The sequence below is a fragment of the Mustela nigripes genome, chromosome 13, assembly GCF_022355385.1.
Source record: "Mustela nigripes isolate SB6536 chromosome 13, MUSNIG.SB6536, whole genome shotgun sequence".
Classification (NCBI taxonomy): Eukaryota; Metazoa; Chordata; class Mammalia; order Carnivora; family Mustelidae; genus Mustela; species Mustela nigripes.
The window spans coordinates 60,556,560-60,573,352 of NC_081569.1; the positions used below are offsets into that span (position 1 = coordinate 60,556,560).

At 38.9% G+C, this 16,793-nt stretch overlaps 1 protein-coding gene across 23 annotated transcripts in view; it reads left to right on the plus strand.

Annotated features, from left to right (window-relative positions):
• Positions 1–16,793, plus strand: part of MGA (MAX dimerization protein MGA) — a 172,258-nt gene that overhangs the window by 131,564 nt on the left and 23,901 nt on the right. For 6 of the 23 annotated variants that reach the window (XM_059372573.1, XM_059372576.1, XM_059372572.1 and 3 more), the window contains exons 10-15: positions 7,968–8,194; positions 9,452–9,628; positions 10,231–10,303; positions 11,609–12,123; positions 14,314–14,611; positions 16,096–16,707. In XM_059372573.1, the coding sequence (XP_059228556.1) occupies positions 7,968–8,194; positions 9,452–9,628; positions 10,231–10,303; positions 11,609–12,123; positions 14,314–14,611; positions 16,096–16,707 (1,902 nt within the window). Of the gene's footprint in view, positions 1–7,967; positions 8,195–9,451; positions 9,629–10,230; positions 10,304–11,608; positions 12,124–14,313; positions 14,612–16,095; positions 16,708–16,793 lie in introns of those variants that run through there. The other 17 variants (XM_059372578.1, XM_059372579.1, XM_059372580.1 and 14 more) reach the window with 15 other exon arrangements.

Genomic DNA, 16,793 nt, shown 5'->3' on the forward strand with positions numbered 1-16,793 from the left:
CGTAGGCAGAGAGGCAGGCAGAGAGAGAGAGGAGGAAGCAGGCTCCCCGCCAAGCAGAGAGCCCGATGCGGGACTCGATCCCAGGACCCTGAGATCATGACCTGAGCCGAAGGCAGCGGCTTAACCCACTGAGCCACCCAGGCGCCCTGTAATAAAGAATTCTTAAAATTCATTGAAAATACTAAGAACTCAGAAGACAGTCAACATAATTTTTAAAAAATGAACAGAAAAATGAAAAGACAATATAAGCAGGTGGTACACAAAGATCAGGCACATGAAAAGTTATTAGTAGTCATTAAAAAGTGCTTTATTAAAGCCACGAGGAGGCTCTCTGCTCTTCCCTGATCAATAGATAGCCTCATCTTCTGGTGCAGTGCCAGCCTTGTCCCCAAGACATGATGGTGAAGACTGGAGTAAACAGGCTTTGACTGGCTTCCTCAGAGGGCATCCTGGGCCACTTGGAGGAGAAGATTGTCTCCTGCATCTTTAACACTGACACCCAGTCTTCCACCCTTGCTCATTTTCTGGTGTGAGAATGAATTTGGCTACACGAATCAGGTGGTGGACCTTACAGTCTGCATGGCCTCCAAGGAGTAACAGCCCCAGGAAGAGCAAGAAGAGAGATGTTGAGAATTCTTGCCCCAGCACACTGAGAATGTCTTGACCTCTATATAATTTCTTCCCAGATTACCTGGAGAAGGGGAGGGACTTAGGGAGTCCTGCCTTGTTATGTACCATCAATAAAGTGCACTGTACCCAGCTAAAAAACACACACAAGAAGATATTAACGTATACATTTAACTGGCTAAAATTAAGAAGACTGACTGTACCAAGTCCTGATTAGAATATAGAGCATATGAAGTCTCTTGCATAGCTGGTAGGAATGTGAAACGGTATAGTCACTTTAGAAAACAGTTTGGTAGTTTCTTAAAATACTAAAAATAAGTCTGCCGTACAACATAGTTATTTCACTTGTTTTCATTTATTCAACAGAAATGAAAGTGTGTGTCACATAAAATCTTGTGTGTGGGCACTCATAACAGCTTTATATGTAATAGCAAGAAAATTGCAAACAGCCTAGGTGTCCCTCAAGAGGTGAATGGATAAAGACATTTGGTATAGTTACAAACAGTGGAATACTACTCAGCAGAAAGATGAAACAAACTATTGATACACTCAGCAACAAGGATCAGTCTCAGAATAATTATGCTGAATGATAAGCAGTTGGCTTCAACCTTTCCCCCAAGTTAACATTTCTATTCTATGTTAAGAAAGAAAAAAAAAAACCTAATATATAGAACAGTGTTTGCCTAGACAGGGTTGGGATGGATGTTGGAGGCAGAGGGGAAGATGGAGGGATTGTATAAGAAGTTTATCCAGTTAAAATTACAAGGACATCTTGGAGTTGATGTTACCTTTAATTGTTGTGATGGTTTCACAGTGGTATATGTATGTCAGAGTTCATTAAGTTGAATGTGTGGTACTATATGTTATAGATCAATAAAGCTATAAGAGAAAAAAAGGAAAAACATGTTTACTTATAGGACTGTTGTTGGCTGTTTGATATGAAAAAATGGGAAATTTATTGTTAAATTTTTACTTATCTTTACACAGGGATACAGTGTTATCTCAAATGATAGAACATTTAAAACCATTAGCAAGATTATTTATTTGACAGACAGAGATCACAAGTAGGCAGAGAGGCAGGCAGAGAGGAGGAAGCAGGCTCCCCGAAGAGCAGAGAGTCCGATGTGGGGCTCGATCCCAGGACCCTGAGATCATGACCTGAGCCGAAGGCAGCGGCTTAACCCACTGAGCCACCCAGGTGCCCCCCATTAGCAAGATTAAAGGAGAGAAATTTTATGATACTAGCAAATGCTGTAAAGATTAAAATTCAACATCCATTCTTTAGAAAAACTTTTTTATTGTAGAATACATTCATCATAAACTTTACTATCTTAACCATTTGTTGTTGTTGTGTTTTAAAGATTTATTTGACAGAGAGAGAGAGAGAGAGAGAAAGAGGGAACACAAGCAGGGGGAGTGGGAGAGGGAGAAGCAGGCCTTCTGCCGAGCAGGGAACCTGATGTGGGGAAGTGCTCAGTTCAATGGTATTAAATACACTCACACTGTTGCTAATAACTATTATCACCATAACTTTCATTATGTTAAAGAGCTGAAACTGTGAATCCATTAAAACCATAACTCCTCTTTTCCCTCTTCCCCAGCCTCTGGCAGTCACCATTTTACTTTGTCTTGATGATTTTGACCAAGTACTTCATATAAGTGGAATCATTTAGTGTTTGTCTTTTTGTGACTGGTTCATCTCACTTAATACCTTCTCAGGGTTCACTGATGCTACAGCTTATTGTAGAATTTCCTTCCTTTTTAAAGGCCGAATAATATTCCATTGATGGACTGTACTGTATTTTGCTTAACCATTCATCCATTGATGGGCACTCCTGTTTTCCTCATTTTAGCGATTGTGAATAAGGCTGGTGACGGGGCTCCTGGGTGGCTCAGTGGGTTAAGCCTCTGCCTTCGGCTCAGGTCATGGTCTCAGGGTCCTGGGATCGAGTTCCACATCAGGCTCTCTGCTGAGCAGAGCCTGCTTTGCCCTTCTCTCTGCCTGCCTCTCCACCTACTTGTGATCTCTCTCTATCAAATAAATAAATTAAAAAAATAATAATGCTGGTGTGTACAGGTATCTTTTTGAGATCCTGCTTTTAGTTTTTTGGGGTATATATCCAGAAGGGGAATTTTGGGATCATATTGTAATTCTTTTTTAAATTTTTTGAGGAACTTTCCTACTGTTTCCTGTAGTATCTGTGCAATTTAATATTCCCACTAACAGTGCCCCAGGGTTCTAATTTTTCTACATCCTCACCAGCATCTTTTTTTCCCCCCCTTTTTGGATGGAATCCATCCAAATGTCTGTGAGGTATGGTATCTGATTGTAGTTTTGATTTGCACTTCCCTGAAGATTACTGGTGTTGAGCATCTTTTCATGTGCTTATTAGCCATTTGTCTGTTTTCTTTGTAGAAATGCCTATTCAAGTTCGCTCCTCGTTGTTGATCTGGGTTGTTTGGGGGTTTTTTTGTTGTTGTTACTGAGTTTTAGGAGTTCTCTCTATATTCTGTGTATTATCTCCTACCAAAATGTGTTTTTTTGCAAATCTCCGATTCTTGGGTTACCTTTTTACTTTTTGTTTTCTGTCTTTTGATAGAAAATATTAAAAAATCTTTATGACTCTTGTGGTTCTTTTTCTTTTGCTGTCTGTTCCTTTAATGTTGTATTCAAGAAGTGATCACCAAATCCAGTGTTTTGAAGCATTTGTTTTTTCTTGTAAGAGTTTTATTGATTTAGGTCTTATATTTAGGTCCTTGATCCATTTTGAGTTAATATTTTTATATGTGGTGTTATATAAGGATCCAGTTTCACTCTTTTGCATGTGGATACCTAGTGTTCCCAGCACCATTTGTTGAAAACACTGTCCTATTTGTACGGAATGATCTTGGTTGGCACTGTTGTTCAAAAATTAATTGACCGTATATGCAAGGATTTATTTTTGGGCTTTCTGTTGTATTCCATTCGTCTGTTTGTCTGCCTTTATGTTGGTCCTACACTGTTTTGATTATGGTAGTTTTGTAGTAAGTTTTGAAATCAGGAAGTGTGAGTACTCCAGTTTTGTTATGGTCCTAGATTTTTTTTTGGCTAGTCACATGAGTTGAGATTCCATATGAATTTCAGAATGAATTTTTCTGTTTGTGCAAAAAATGTCATTATGATTTTAATGAGGATTGCACTGAATCTGTAGATTGCTTTGAGTAATATTGACATTTTAATGTTAAATCTTAAAATCCATGAGCATGGGGTGTGCTTCTTTTTCTGTTGTGTTTAATTTCTTTCAGAAGTGTTTTGTTTAATTTCTTTCAGAAGTGTTTTTTGGTTGTAATTGTCTAAGTCTTTATTTCCATGTGGAGGAATTTTGCAACAGTGTTGGTAAAGGATATTGGTCTGGATTTTTGTTAAATGTCTTTGGGTTTGGTATCAGAGTAATGTTGGCCTCATAGAATGAGTTGGGAAATGTACCCTTTTTCATTTTTGGGATAAGTTTTACAGTGATTGAGATATTTGTCCTTAAAGTGTTCAATAGAATTTATCAGTGAAGCTTTCAAGTCCAGGGCTTTTTCGGTGGGTTTTTGATTAGTGATTCAGTTTCCTTACTAGTTTTTAGGTCTGATTGGCTGTTTCCCCTGGGTAGATTTTGTATTTCTAGGAATTTGTTCATTTCATTTAGGTGGTCCAGTTTGTTGGTTTACAGTTTTTTATAGTGCTTTCTTGTAATCTTTTTTATTTTTGTAGAATTAATTTCATTTTGGATTTAGTCATCTGAGTCCACTTTTTTTTCTTAGTCTGTCTAGGTAGTATAATAGTTTTGTTGATCTCTCTGAATAAGCAACTTTTGGTTTCATTGATTGTCTTTATTTTTCTATTACATATTTCATTTATCTCTGTTCTAATCTTTATTTTCTTTTTATTTAGCTTTGTTCCTTTTTCCTAGTTCTTTTGTTGGGTCCCCCAATAATGGGTCCATGGTCAAAGGAGCGAGACTGATACAAAGGGAAGGTCAAGCAAAGCTTTATTTCGCGCCAAGCATTAAGAATCAAACCGACCAGCAAACAGACCATTTGGGGCACCTCTTGTTACAGAGAGGGCGACCCCTCCCTGCCTCACAGACTAACTTTTTATAGAGCAAAGACCATGGTGGTTGAACCTGGCCACACACAGGTGGCCAATGAGATTGCAACACACAGAGAAAGCTGCACAGTCATGCTAGGTCACACACGGGTGGCCAATTGAACTAAAGTTCACCCCATAGTAGCTATTTTGAACTAGCCTATCACCTTGGTCAGAATTGATGCCCAAAAGGTGCCCAAAAGGTGGGGCCCACACTCCTAGGGGGACAATATGCATACTTCACTGATTGGATGTCTCCACCAGACCCGACTCATTCCTGATTCTCGGGCTGTTATCTCCACCTGATCTGACCCACCCTTGTATTTGAGCTTTGTTACCTAGGACTGGTTTTCCTGGACTTGCTTTTAAGTAAGTTCCCCTGGGGGAGCAGGGTCAATTTAAGTTTTACTGTATAAACAACAAAATGGCTGTTCAACTGGGGTGGGGAGGCTCTGGCTGAATAGGACCTTAAACTTTAAGTTGTAAAGCTAGGTTGTTAATTTGGGAGGTCTTTCTTGTTTTTTTAATGTCATTTAGAGCTGCTATGTTTTTCCTATAAAACCACTCCTGCTTTGTCTGTCGTTTTGGTGTGTTGTATTTTTGTTTTCCTTTGTCTCTCAGTATCTCCTGATTTCCTTTGTTGATTTCTTCTTTAATCCATTGATTGTTTAAAAGTGTGTTGTTTAATATCCAGTGTTCTTTTGTTACTGATTTCTGACTTCATCCTGTCCTAGGCAGAGAAAGTAATTTGCATGATATCTTTTTAAATCTCTTCAGACTTAATTTGTGACCTAACATGTGATCTATCCCAGAAGATATGCAGTGTGTTCTCTTGTTGGGTAGGGTGTTCTGTATATGCCTTTTAGATCGAAGAGTTTGGCGCGCCTGGGTGGCTCAGTGGGTTAACCCTCTGCCCAGGCCCCTGATCTCAGGGGCCTGGGATCGAGCCCTGCATGGGGCTCTTTGCTCAGCAGGGAGCCTGCTTCCCCCCCCCCCTCTCTCTGCTTGCCTCTTTGCCTACTTGTGATCTCTCTCTCTCTCTGTCAAATAAATAGATCTAGTTGGTTTATTGTGTTGAATCCTCTGTTTCCCTACTTATTTTCTATCCGTTATTGTGAGTGGGGTTTTGAAGTCTCCAGGTATTATTGCAGAACTGTGTGTTTGTGCCTTTAATTCTTTTTAGTTTTTGCTTCATATATTTTGATGGGTTGTCATTAGGTATGTTCATGTTTATAATTGTTACTTGTTCTGGATGTATTGAAACTTTTATTAATACATAATGTTCTTTTTTTGTCTCTTGCAACTTTTTTTTTTTTTTTTAAGATTTTATTTTGAGAGAGTGAGAGCGCCCAAGTAGGGGGAGGGGCAGAGAGTGTGGGAGAGAATCTCATGCATATTTATCGCTGACTCTTCAGCCCATTGTGGGGCCTGATCTTGAGATCATGACCCAAACCAAAACCAAGATAAGAGTTGGATGCTTGGGGCGCCTGGGTGGCTCAGTGGGTTAAGCCGCTGCCTTCGGCTCAGGTCATGATCTCAGGGTCCTGGGATCGAGTCCCGCATCGGGCTCTCTGCTCGGCAGGGAGCCTGCTTCCTCCTCTCTCTCTCTCTCTGCCTGGCTCTCTGCCTACTTGTGATTTCTCTCTGTCAAATAAATAAATAAAATCTTTAAAAAAAAAAAAAAAGAGTTGGATGCTTAACCGACTGAGCCACGTAGGCGCCCCAGCTTTTTAAAATTTAATATTTATTTTGTTTGATATTAGTGCAGCCACTCATACTCTTTTTTTTGGTTATCATTTTCAGGGAATATCTTTTCCTAGCCTTTCACTTTCAACTTGTTTGTGTCTTTGGATCTTGTGTCTTGTGTGGACAAGGTATAACTAGATCATGTGTGGGGTTTTTTGTTTTTTATTTTTATGGTTTTATTTATTTATTTGACAGGGAAAGAGGTCACAGGTAGGCAAAGAAGCAGGCAGGGGGTGGGAAGCAGGCTCCCTGCTGGGCAGAGAGCCTGTTGTGGGGCTTCATCGCAGGACCCCAAGATCATGACCTGAGTCAAAGGCAGAGGCATAACCCACTGAGTCACCCTGGCGACCAGATCAAGTGTTTTTATCAGTTTTTCCAAGTCTGTCTTTGATGGGAGAATTCAATGCATTTATGTTTAAAATAATGACTGATAGGAGGAACTTCTGTCATTGTGCTTTCTTTTTCTTATTCATCTTGTATTTGTTGTGTATGCCTTGAAGCCTTTTGGCCCTTATTTCCTACATTATTATTTTTTGTGTTTAGTAGGTATTTTGTAGGGAATTTTTCCGATTCTTTCCTTGTTTTCTTTAATGTATACTGTGTAACTATTTTCTTTGTGGTTACCATGGGATTACATTTAATATTCTAAATTTGTAAGACACTAGGTCGAATTTATGTAATTTAAACTTCAATAACGTGCAGAAATTCTCCTTTACACCTCCATCCCTACCCTTTTCAGTTGCTGATGTCACAGTTTTACAACTTTATACATTGTTCAAAAAGATAAACTAAAACTTTAAAAAAATACTAATTTTCCAAATTATCTAGAAAACAATTTCAAGTTACAAACCAAAATTAAAGTAATAATAGCTTTTACACTAATAAATTTTTTTTCCTCTTAAAAGTATTAGTCTCTTAAATCCTGTAGGAAACAAAGTACTGAAAGACCCCTCCCCTAGAAGATAGATAGGATAACTAACCGCTTGTTTGCTTTTCTGTGAACCGCTGGCTTTTAGGCGTAAATTAGGTTATTAATTGCTTATTGATTGCTCTTTTGCCCTTCTGTAACTGCTTGGCTTATAGAAATAATAGAAGACGCCGTGATGGCATTCCTACCTTCCCCCTTCTTGTTCCCCCTCCCTGCCTCTCTCCTCCCGCGCGCGGGCCCTCAGAACCAATCAGCTTGTTCCCCCTTCCCGCCTCTCTCTCCACGCGCGCGGGTCCCCAAAGCCAATCAGCAAACCGGGTCTTTCAGTACAGCTGCAAATTACTGTTATATTAACTTTGTATTCAACAAATATTTGGTTAATAGATGAATAAATTAAGGTATATGATGGCAACTAAAGGTTTTTTAGGGGGCATCTGTTAGATCGTTTTAATGAGTTACTGCTTTCTGTGAGGGAACACATTTTGTTTTGGAAATGCCTCTGAACTTTTGTTGCCAAAGTCACTTAAAATCTTACCCGTCTCTTTTGTTAAGCTATATGTGAAACAGAGCCTGAACAGCCTGTTCGACATTACCCATTATGGGTGAAAGTAGAAGGTGAAGTAGATCCAGAGCCAGTTTATATCCCAACACCTTCTGTCATTGAGCCTATGAAGCCATTGTTGTTGCCTCAGCCAGAAGTTTTACCTGCTACTGTGAAGGGCAAAGTGCTCACTGGAATTAAACCTGCACGGGCATATACTCCCAAACCCAATCCTGTGGTAAGCCCAGATTTTCATCTTTTGCTGCAAGTTACAGAAGTCATTTGTAGAGATAATGGATTTCAACGAGATTTTTGGTTTGTATTCTGTGAATCATTCTGCTTTTAAGTAATATACCTGTGAGCATCAATTTTTAATTAGCTTAATTGCTGGAACTTTAAATGTCTTTAAAAGTGGAGTGAATATACTAAGAATTCCTACTGTTTTTAAGGATAGCCAGATCTCTATTCAGGAAGATCATATAAAGTTGTGTTCAAAAGTGTTTTAAAGATCCTGTTCTTAGTCCTGTAGTGTAGAATATTGAGTAATTGAGATGTAGTGCATACATATTTTTAGTAGGAAAGCATTTGGAAAAGCTGTAAGAAGTAACTCATCTTTTTAAAGCCGACTTCTTTATATACAGTAACAGTAAAGATTTAAGTAATAGTTGATATATGACTATGAAGATTGATAGGTAAAAGAGCTGATGCTTTTTCTGTTAAGAGCTTAAGCATTTCTGATGATTAAATCCATTTCAGTCTTAAAGATGTCTTAGTGTGGTGCTGTTCAATGTGTTCTTTGTGCTGATCCAAAACTACTTGTTACTAGGATATGATGAAATAAATATAGAAAATGGGAGTAAATATTTAGAAACTTTTACAGATACTTGATAGAATAATTTTATGTGTATTAAACTCAATACTAAAATACTTAGGCTTGTATTTTACATGTCTTTTGTTTTTCTAAAAACATTTTACAAAAGGATCAGTCTGTGTTGGATTGGTAATTCAGAAATGCATCCTCATTGCAGATTATTTGAGAAGCACTGCTCTGATGTGATCTGAGATTTCTTGGTAGAAAACCAGATCCTTTCTGACTGCCCACGACATTTAGCACATATTGATTCTACTCGTTAAAATTTGCATTTAAAAATTTCAAATGCGGGGCGCCTGGGTGGCTCAGTGGCTTAAGCCTCTGCCCTCGGCTCAGGTCATGATCTCAGGGTCCTGGGATCGAGGCCCACATCGGGCTCTCTGCTCAGCGGGGAGCCTGCTTCCCCCTCTCTCTCTGCCTGCCTCTCTGCCTACTTGTGATCTTTCCCCTCTGCTTGTGCTCTCTCTTTCTCAAATAAATAAATAAAATCTTTTAAAATAAAAAAAATAAAAAAAAAATTTCAAATGCTGTAATAGAGATAAAGATTAAACATTCTTTTCCTTTTGGAGTCTAGCATGTTTTTTACCCCACTGTATTGAATGTTTTGTTTTATGAAACTTACAGATTCGGGAAGAGGACAAGGATCCAGTGTACTTGTACTTTGAGAGTATGATGACTTGTGCCCGAGTTCGAGTATATGAACGAAAGAAAGAGGAACAGAGACAACCATCACCATCCCCATCCCCATCATTTCAGCAGCAGGGCTCATGTCAGTCTAGTCCTGAGAACTGTAGTGTAAAGGTGATTTACTTATTGCCTGATTTGTCTTTTTAACTTCCATTTCCCTGTTGCTAGTATTAGAATTTACATCACTATCAGAAAAATTTGGAGTCATTCTTGAGGGGCAGAGAAAGGTTATGTGATGATGGATCAGTTTGTTTCTCTGCATACTTGTTTTAGAGAACAATCCCTTAAGGTTATTTAAAGTACTATTTCTGAAGCTGAAGTAATTTTTAAAAGATTAAACATTTCTGAGTTTTATTAAATCATTTTTCTGTGATTATTAGGATTCGTATCTGCATTAGTGATTTTTCAGATTAACTGAAGCTTGTTCTATTAAACATCGAATTTTTTGCCTTCTTTACTAGAATAAACTAAATATAAAGTGTGCTGTTAATTTTTTTCTTGGTGACTCAGTTACTGTCAAGGACATTAGAGAGCTAGGCTGTTTTTGCCAAGGCTTATATAATATGATAGTAATGCAGCTGTGCATATAGATGTGAAGCTGTTGACACTTGAGTCTTTCTCCTGTTTCAGGCTTCTTTCAGAGATTCAATGTCTATGTCCTAGTTTCTGTTGGTAATTATTTTGTGTTGAAGTATTTGTGTTATACCCTTCTTTAGGAGCCTGATTCTGAACAGCAGCCATTGAAACCAGTCACCTGTGACCTAGAGGATGATTCTGATAAATTGCAAGGTCTGTTTGAAAATTAAGTCTTAAGTCATTTTATAGTAATTATATGTATGGTAATAATCTGTATATGTATATATATATATATGGTAATAATCTGCGCGCGCACACACACACACACACACACACACCCAAAACATTTTTACCTACCCCTTTTCTAGCTTCTTCTAAAAATGGAGATGATAGAGAAGTCTTTTCCTATTATTTGGACTGTTTATCACTCCTACTAAAAAAAAAAATAAAATTCATTCATGTTGATCTGGCACGTTATTTCATGAGACACTTAGGATATGGTTAATGATTCTCTCTCTTTTGTTTTTTTTTAAGATTTATTTATTAGAAACAGTACAAGTGGGGGGCAGGGGGAGAGAGAGAGTCCTTAAGCAGACTCCCAGCTGACCGTGGAGCCCAATGTGGGGCATGATCCCAGGACCCCGAGATCATGACCTGAGCCCAAATCAAGAGTTGGATGCTAAACTCACTGAGCCACCCAAGCGTGCCCCCTCTTTTTAATGGCATGATACACATGAAAAGTGGTATTATTTTTATAGCATATTGAGGTATTTGGGAGAGGCTGCTGGGGTAAAGAGAACCTGTCTGAGAACATAGCCACCTTGAAGGCTGAGTGCATCTATATCCTGACATACTTGTAATTAGCACAGTGGTTGGGAGACTGTGCTGTAGAAATCAGTGAAACAGACATCCAGTTAACACATTGCTATGAATATAAATACCTGGTGAGCTAAATAATCTGCACATAATGTAGAAATGGAGCAGTCATATCTAGTGTCACAGAAGTAATTCAGAAGTATTTGCAGTAGAAACTAGAAGTAGAATACACTTTTTAACCACAATAGTCTTTCTCTTGTTCTTTAGGATTGAATCTAGCTATCACATGTTACAAAGCGTCTTGCAGGTGTCTTTGCTTTTCCTGTATGGATAGCAGAACACCAAACTATATCAAGTCTTAACCTTGGTTATAGGTCATGCTTTGTTTGCAAGGTGTAACACTTTCTTATATAATAGTTATGGCTTTTGGAGCGGTCTTAAAGTGAGACTCTTTTTTTATTAGTGACCCCAAGCAGCAGGATATCCTATTATAGTATGATTCTCTGGAATATTCCTTTTTCATGGAAAAGTCCCAAATTGTGAGTTGTTAAATTACCACTGGAAGTACGTGGGATTCAGACACTGGGCAAGTGCTCAATTTCTGTGCTATTGGCACTTTTCTGAGAACCCAGAGAAAATAAAATCTTTTAAAGTTCAGTACAAAATGCTATGATGCAGAAATATCTTTCAATTCCTTATCAGAGAAAAGCTGGAAGTCTTCCTGCAATGAAGGGGAATCCTCTACCTCCTATGTGCATCAGAGGTCACCAGGTGGTCCCACCAAACTGATAGAAATCATCTCAGACTGCAACTGGGAGGAGGATCGGAACAAGATTTTGAGCATCTTATCCCAGCACATCAATAGCAACATGCCACAGTCACTTAAGGTGGGCAACTTCATCATTGAGTTGGCTTCTCAGCGAAAGAGCCGGGGTGAGAAGAACCCTCCTGTTTATTCTTCTCGTGTGAAAATCTCTATGCCATCATGCCAAGACCAAGATGATATGGCTGAGAAATCTGGATCAGAGACTCCTGATGGTCCATTATCCCCTGGGAAAATGGATGATATCTCTCCTGTGCAGACAGATGCCCTGGATTCAGTGAGGGAGAGATTACATGGAGGCAAAGGTCTGCCTTTTTACGCAGGGCTTTCTCCTGCAGGGAAGCTTGTGGCCTATAAACGTAAACCCAGTTCAAGCACATCTGGGCTTATCCAGGTGAGAATTGCCTTTAATCTGGATGTAGCACCTTTTTCTACTTAGGTAACATCTTGATTTTTCAGAGCCCTTTGTGGGCCTTATATCATTTATCTTCACATTTCCTGGGAACTGGGTGACAAACATCTCTTTTTGTAATAGGCCTAGTTTATAAATGCATACCTAGAGTAAATTTTTGACACATTTATAAACGAACTGTGGAGCCCTATATTAGCTTATGATTTTATTTCTATCTTCTCAGAAAGTTCCTGACTCTCAAAATTTTACTGCTTGGGCTCTGCTGATACTTAGACAACTATAGTAAGGAGTTCCATCTAGTTCTTGGGATTATTATTATTAATAAATAGCTTTCAAAACAAAACAAGGTGAAATTGATTGTAAGGTAGTAGTGTATGGTTGGAAACTTGGAGAAAATTTTTGCAAGGTGTTATTGAAAAGTATAAAATTTCTAAAAATTGCATTTTTTTTCTTGATTTGGTCCATAGTAGGGTTCTTGCTAATATGATGATTGTCATAGTACAAATAAATCCTCGTTGTTTAGTAATTTAGACAGGTAATATTAGTAAAATTACACCGGCATCTAGAAAATCCTTTGGAAGGAGAAGTTTTGAAGTAAAATGTAATTTTAGTAAAAAGGTTTTCTCCTCTTGCTCAGTGATATTAAATGCACTTTTATGTCAGAGTAGCAAATGGGTGGAAGTGTCTGACATGCTTGCCAAGGTTACTTGACTTTACTAGCTTGACCACTTCTCTGGGCTGTGGGCTGTTCCATTAATACGACTCTTTCACTCATCTACTTAATTAAAAACTTTTATTCTTGATGGTGCTATGTAACTGGTTCTTTTGGTATTTCTTGAGGGGAACAGTGTTTTCTTATTTCATTTATTGTTTTGATACTTTGAGAACAGAGACTTGAGCTCATTTCTAGTGAGACTTGGGGACCCCCCCCCCAATACAGGTATAGAAATTTGTGTTCTCTCCTGTCTCGGACTCAGAAAGCCACCGTAAAATACAAATTTGCCTAAGTAGTCAAGCCACTGTAATGTAGGCTTTAGGGAAGCTGTTGAATAGTCTTTACAGCAAGTCCCAAAGGAGAAGATGAGGTATCTTAGACCTCCAGAGACCCTGAAAAACTACAGTAAACTTTCCTTTAGGTTGGAAAGATCACATTCTTTATATCAAACTCAAGGCAGAGATATTTCTGATCTATCTGGGAATAATTGTGGTTTCATTTAAGTAATTTTTGTCTTTGAGGAGAGGTTGGCTTGCTGTAGCTCTTCTCTTTACCAGTTTCCTATTACTTTAGAGAGTAGGGGTTTCTCCACCACACTTCACCCTCTCCCCCTTTTCAGTGATGGAAAGGAGGAACAGAAAAGGATGTCTTCTCTAGTAACCCAGGAATAGGACTTTGAGAACATGGGTAAGAAATTAGAGAAGGTTTTTTTTTTCCTTTTCTTTTTAAAAAAACAATTGTGCAGTCTCAGATGGACAGTGTGTCAGCTCAGGCAGTAGAGAAAAATCTTTACCTCATTTATTGATTACTTGTTCTGGTGGCCAGTGATTGTTTCTAAAGTTATAATTGAGTTTCTTCTAGCTCTTTTCTTGAGCTCAAGTTTTGTCCAAGACGTAACAGAATCTTCAAAGTTGAGGGTTTTAAAGACTGAAGGGGACCTTTTGGCTTAGGATATTATAACAATGGCTTTCTTAAAACTTAAAAGTAGATTCACCATATATTTTTCAAATATGAAGGATGCTTGAAGGGACCCTTGAGAGGGCTTCACTGTGCCTCCTTGGTCTTGTCAGAGAGATTCTGGGGAACACAGCTATTCATTTTTTGGTGGTGATTGTTAATAGTTTAACCAGAATTGCTTAAGTAAAACTGTTGGATGATTCCTTAGATTTGACTGTGCCTCTCACATATCTAGGAGCAGATATTGATGAACTAAGTAGTCTGTTTCCAAACTACCAAAATGAAGATGAGATTAGTTCAGAATATGAGATGGCAGCTTTTTTTTTTTCCCACCTTCTAATACTCAGATTATGTATCAAATGGAAAAAGTTCATTTCTTTTTCCCTTTAAATCTGAAGAATAGACTTTTAAAACCTTGTAAAAATGAAACCCCTGTCAAGGGAGATAAGTTAGCAAGAGAATTTTATCTTTACAGAATTTCTCTTTGCCACTTGTTTCAGGTTAATGGTAAGAGTTACCCGCAGGCTAAGTTGCTATTGGGACAGATGGGGGCATTGCATCCAGCCAATAGGCTAGCTGCTTATATCACAGGCAGGTTGCGACCCTCAGTCCTGGACCTCTCAACCCTCAGTACTGTCATCTCCAAGGTAGCATCCAATGCCAAGGTGGCTGCATCCAGGAAACCACGTACCCTGTTGCCTTCAACATCCAATTGCAAAACGGCATCCTCCTCTGGCGCTACAACAAATCACCCTGGGAAGAATCTGAAGGCATTTGTCCCGGCAAAAAGACCGATTGGTAAGTTGGACTGTATATATATATATATTTTAGAAAGGCCTGTGCCTTGGTGCTTGGCCAGTGGATACAAGTATAGAGGTCGTGAAAATTAGAGAAATATATAATTGGCATTGTTCTTATTCTTGATGTCTGTCTTGCCTGATCTTGTCTGTTTTTGGTAATTCTTCCTGACCACCTATGATAGTAGATGAACTCTAGTTAATAGTTATTTCTAGACTTTTAGACTGGTTTTATTAATACAGAAAAGACTTAGATTTTTTATTTTATTTTTAAAAAAGGAAGACTTACTCTTAAATACTTTACCTACTTTAATATTTCTTTTATGGGCCCTGGTATTTTTTTTTTTTTTTTAAATTTATTTATTTGACAGAGAGAGATCACAAGTAGACAGAGAGGCAGCCAGAGAGAGAGAGAGAGGGAAGCAGGCTCCCTGCTGAGCAGAGAGCCCGATGCGGGACTCGATCCCAGGACCCTGAGATCATGACCTGAGCCGAAGGCAGCAGCTTAATCCACTGAGCCACCCAGGCGCCCCGGGCCCTGGTATTTTTGTAACCAGTCATATATATGTTCCTTGAACTTATGAAACCAAGGAGCTAGCAAATCCAAGGGGGTTGAGTTTGTGTAGTATAGGCTTAGAATAAAAAGCTCTTGAAAAACATAAGTTGGAAGTGTTGCTTTATTCTATTCATCCTGTTCTGTGAAAACCTCATTTGTTTAATATTTCAATGCCGGAGTCTGTAATAAACTACTTTCTGAAAGCATTTTGTCTTATAGCATTGCGAGTATATGTAGTCAGTTTATTGAATAATTCTTTTTGTTGTTCAGATCTGTTTAGGACTATAAGTGTCCATTGCTGTATTCTTATTCCTGTAATGGGAAATTGAAATAATCCGGCTGAATGCTGGAGTTATATGAAGATGGAGGACAAGCATTGTATGCCTTAAAAAGACCCCATTTTACTATTTTTAAAGTAGCTCTAACTGGTGATTTTAAGTCCTATCCTGCTCTCTTTTGAAAAGTGTCTTTATACACTTCGGAAATATGTAAAACTTAACTGTCTCATAAGAGGATAGCAGTTACAAAGACGTGGAGGTGCTGGGACAGGAGGAAGTGGTGAAACAAGTTTTAAAATTAGAGTTAGGGGAAGAAAAATCTCCTTACGATGTTCTTCACTGTTTTAGATGATGAAGTTGTGTGCTGCTATATTGCCTTTTTAGTGTCCTGGCAATTTGGCTATATTGCACAGTCGAAAGAATCTTAGTAGGAACACCCAGTTTTAATCCCTTTCATAGTATTATAAAGGTTTGGTTTGGGTTGAGAGAAGTGTGTGATTTCTGTGGGTGGAAATTGGCACATATCATGCCGGTAGGTAGTACCTGTAAGAAATTGACCCAGTGGTGCACAATAAATGTTGATAAACACAATCACTAAGAGGATAAAATATGAGAACTGAAGATATTTGACCTGCAAATTTTTATTTGCAGCGGCTCGACCCTCTCCTGGTGGTGTGTTCACACAGTTTGTGATGAGTAAAGTTGGAGCCCTGCAGCAGAAGATACCTGGAGTTAGCACACCCCAACCCCTAACAGGGCCACAGAAGTTCAGTATCAGACCTTCTCCAGTAATGGTCGTCACACCTGTGGTTTCTTCTGAGCCAGTTCAGGTGTGCAGCCCTGTGACTGCTGCTGTCACTACTACCACCCCTCAAGTGTTTTTAGAGAATGTTACTGCTGTGACACCTATGACTGCTATTTCTGACGTGGGAACTAAAGAAACTACTTATTCTTCTGGTGCCACCACTGCAGGGGTTGTTGAGGTTTCTGAAACTAATACCAGCACCCCTGTAACACCTTCCCAGTCTACAGCCACTGTGAACCTTATCAAAACGACTGTGGCTTCAGTTGCTTTTCCTAAGTCTTTGGTAGCATCTCCTCCAACTATAACTCTTCCTGTTGCTTCCACTGCCTCCACCTCCATAGTCGTGGTGACCACAGCTGCATCTTCCTCCATGGTGACCACACCAACTTCATCTCTGGGCTCTGTTCCCATTATACTCTCGGGAATTGATGGGAGTCCACCAGTGAGCCAGAGACCAGGTAAGGCCTAGATGTTACTAGCTGGTTTACCTACCATACAACTGTTTATATCACTTACCGTTTTGTTAGGATTACGGCTATATCAG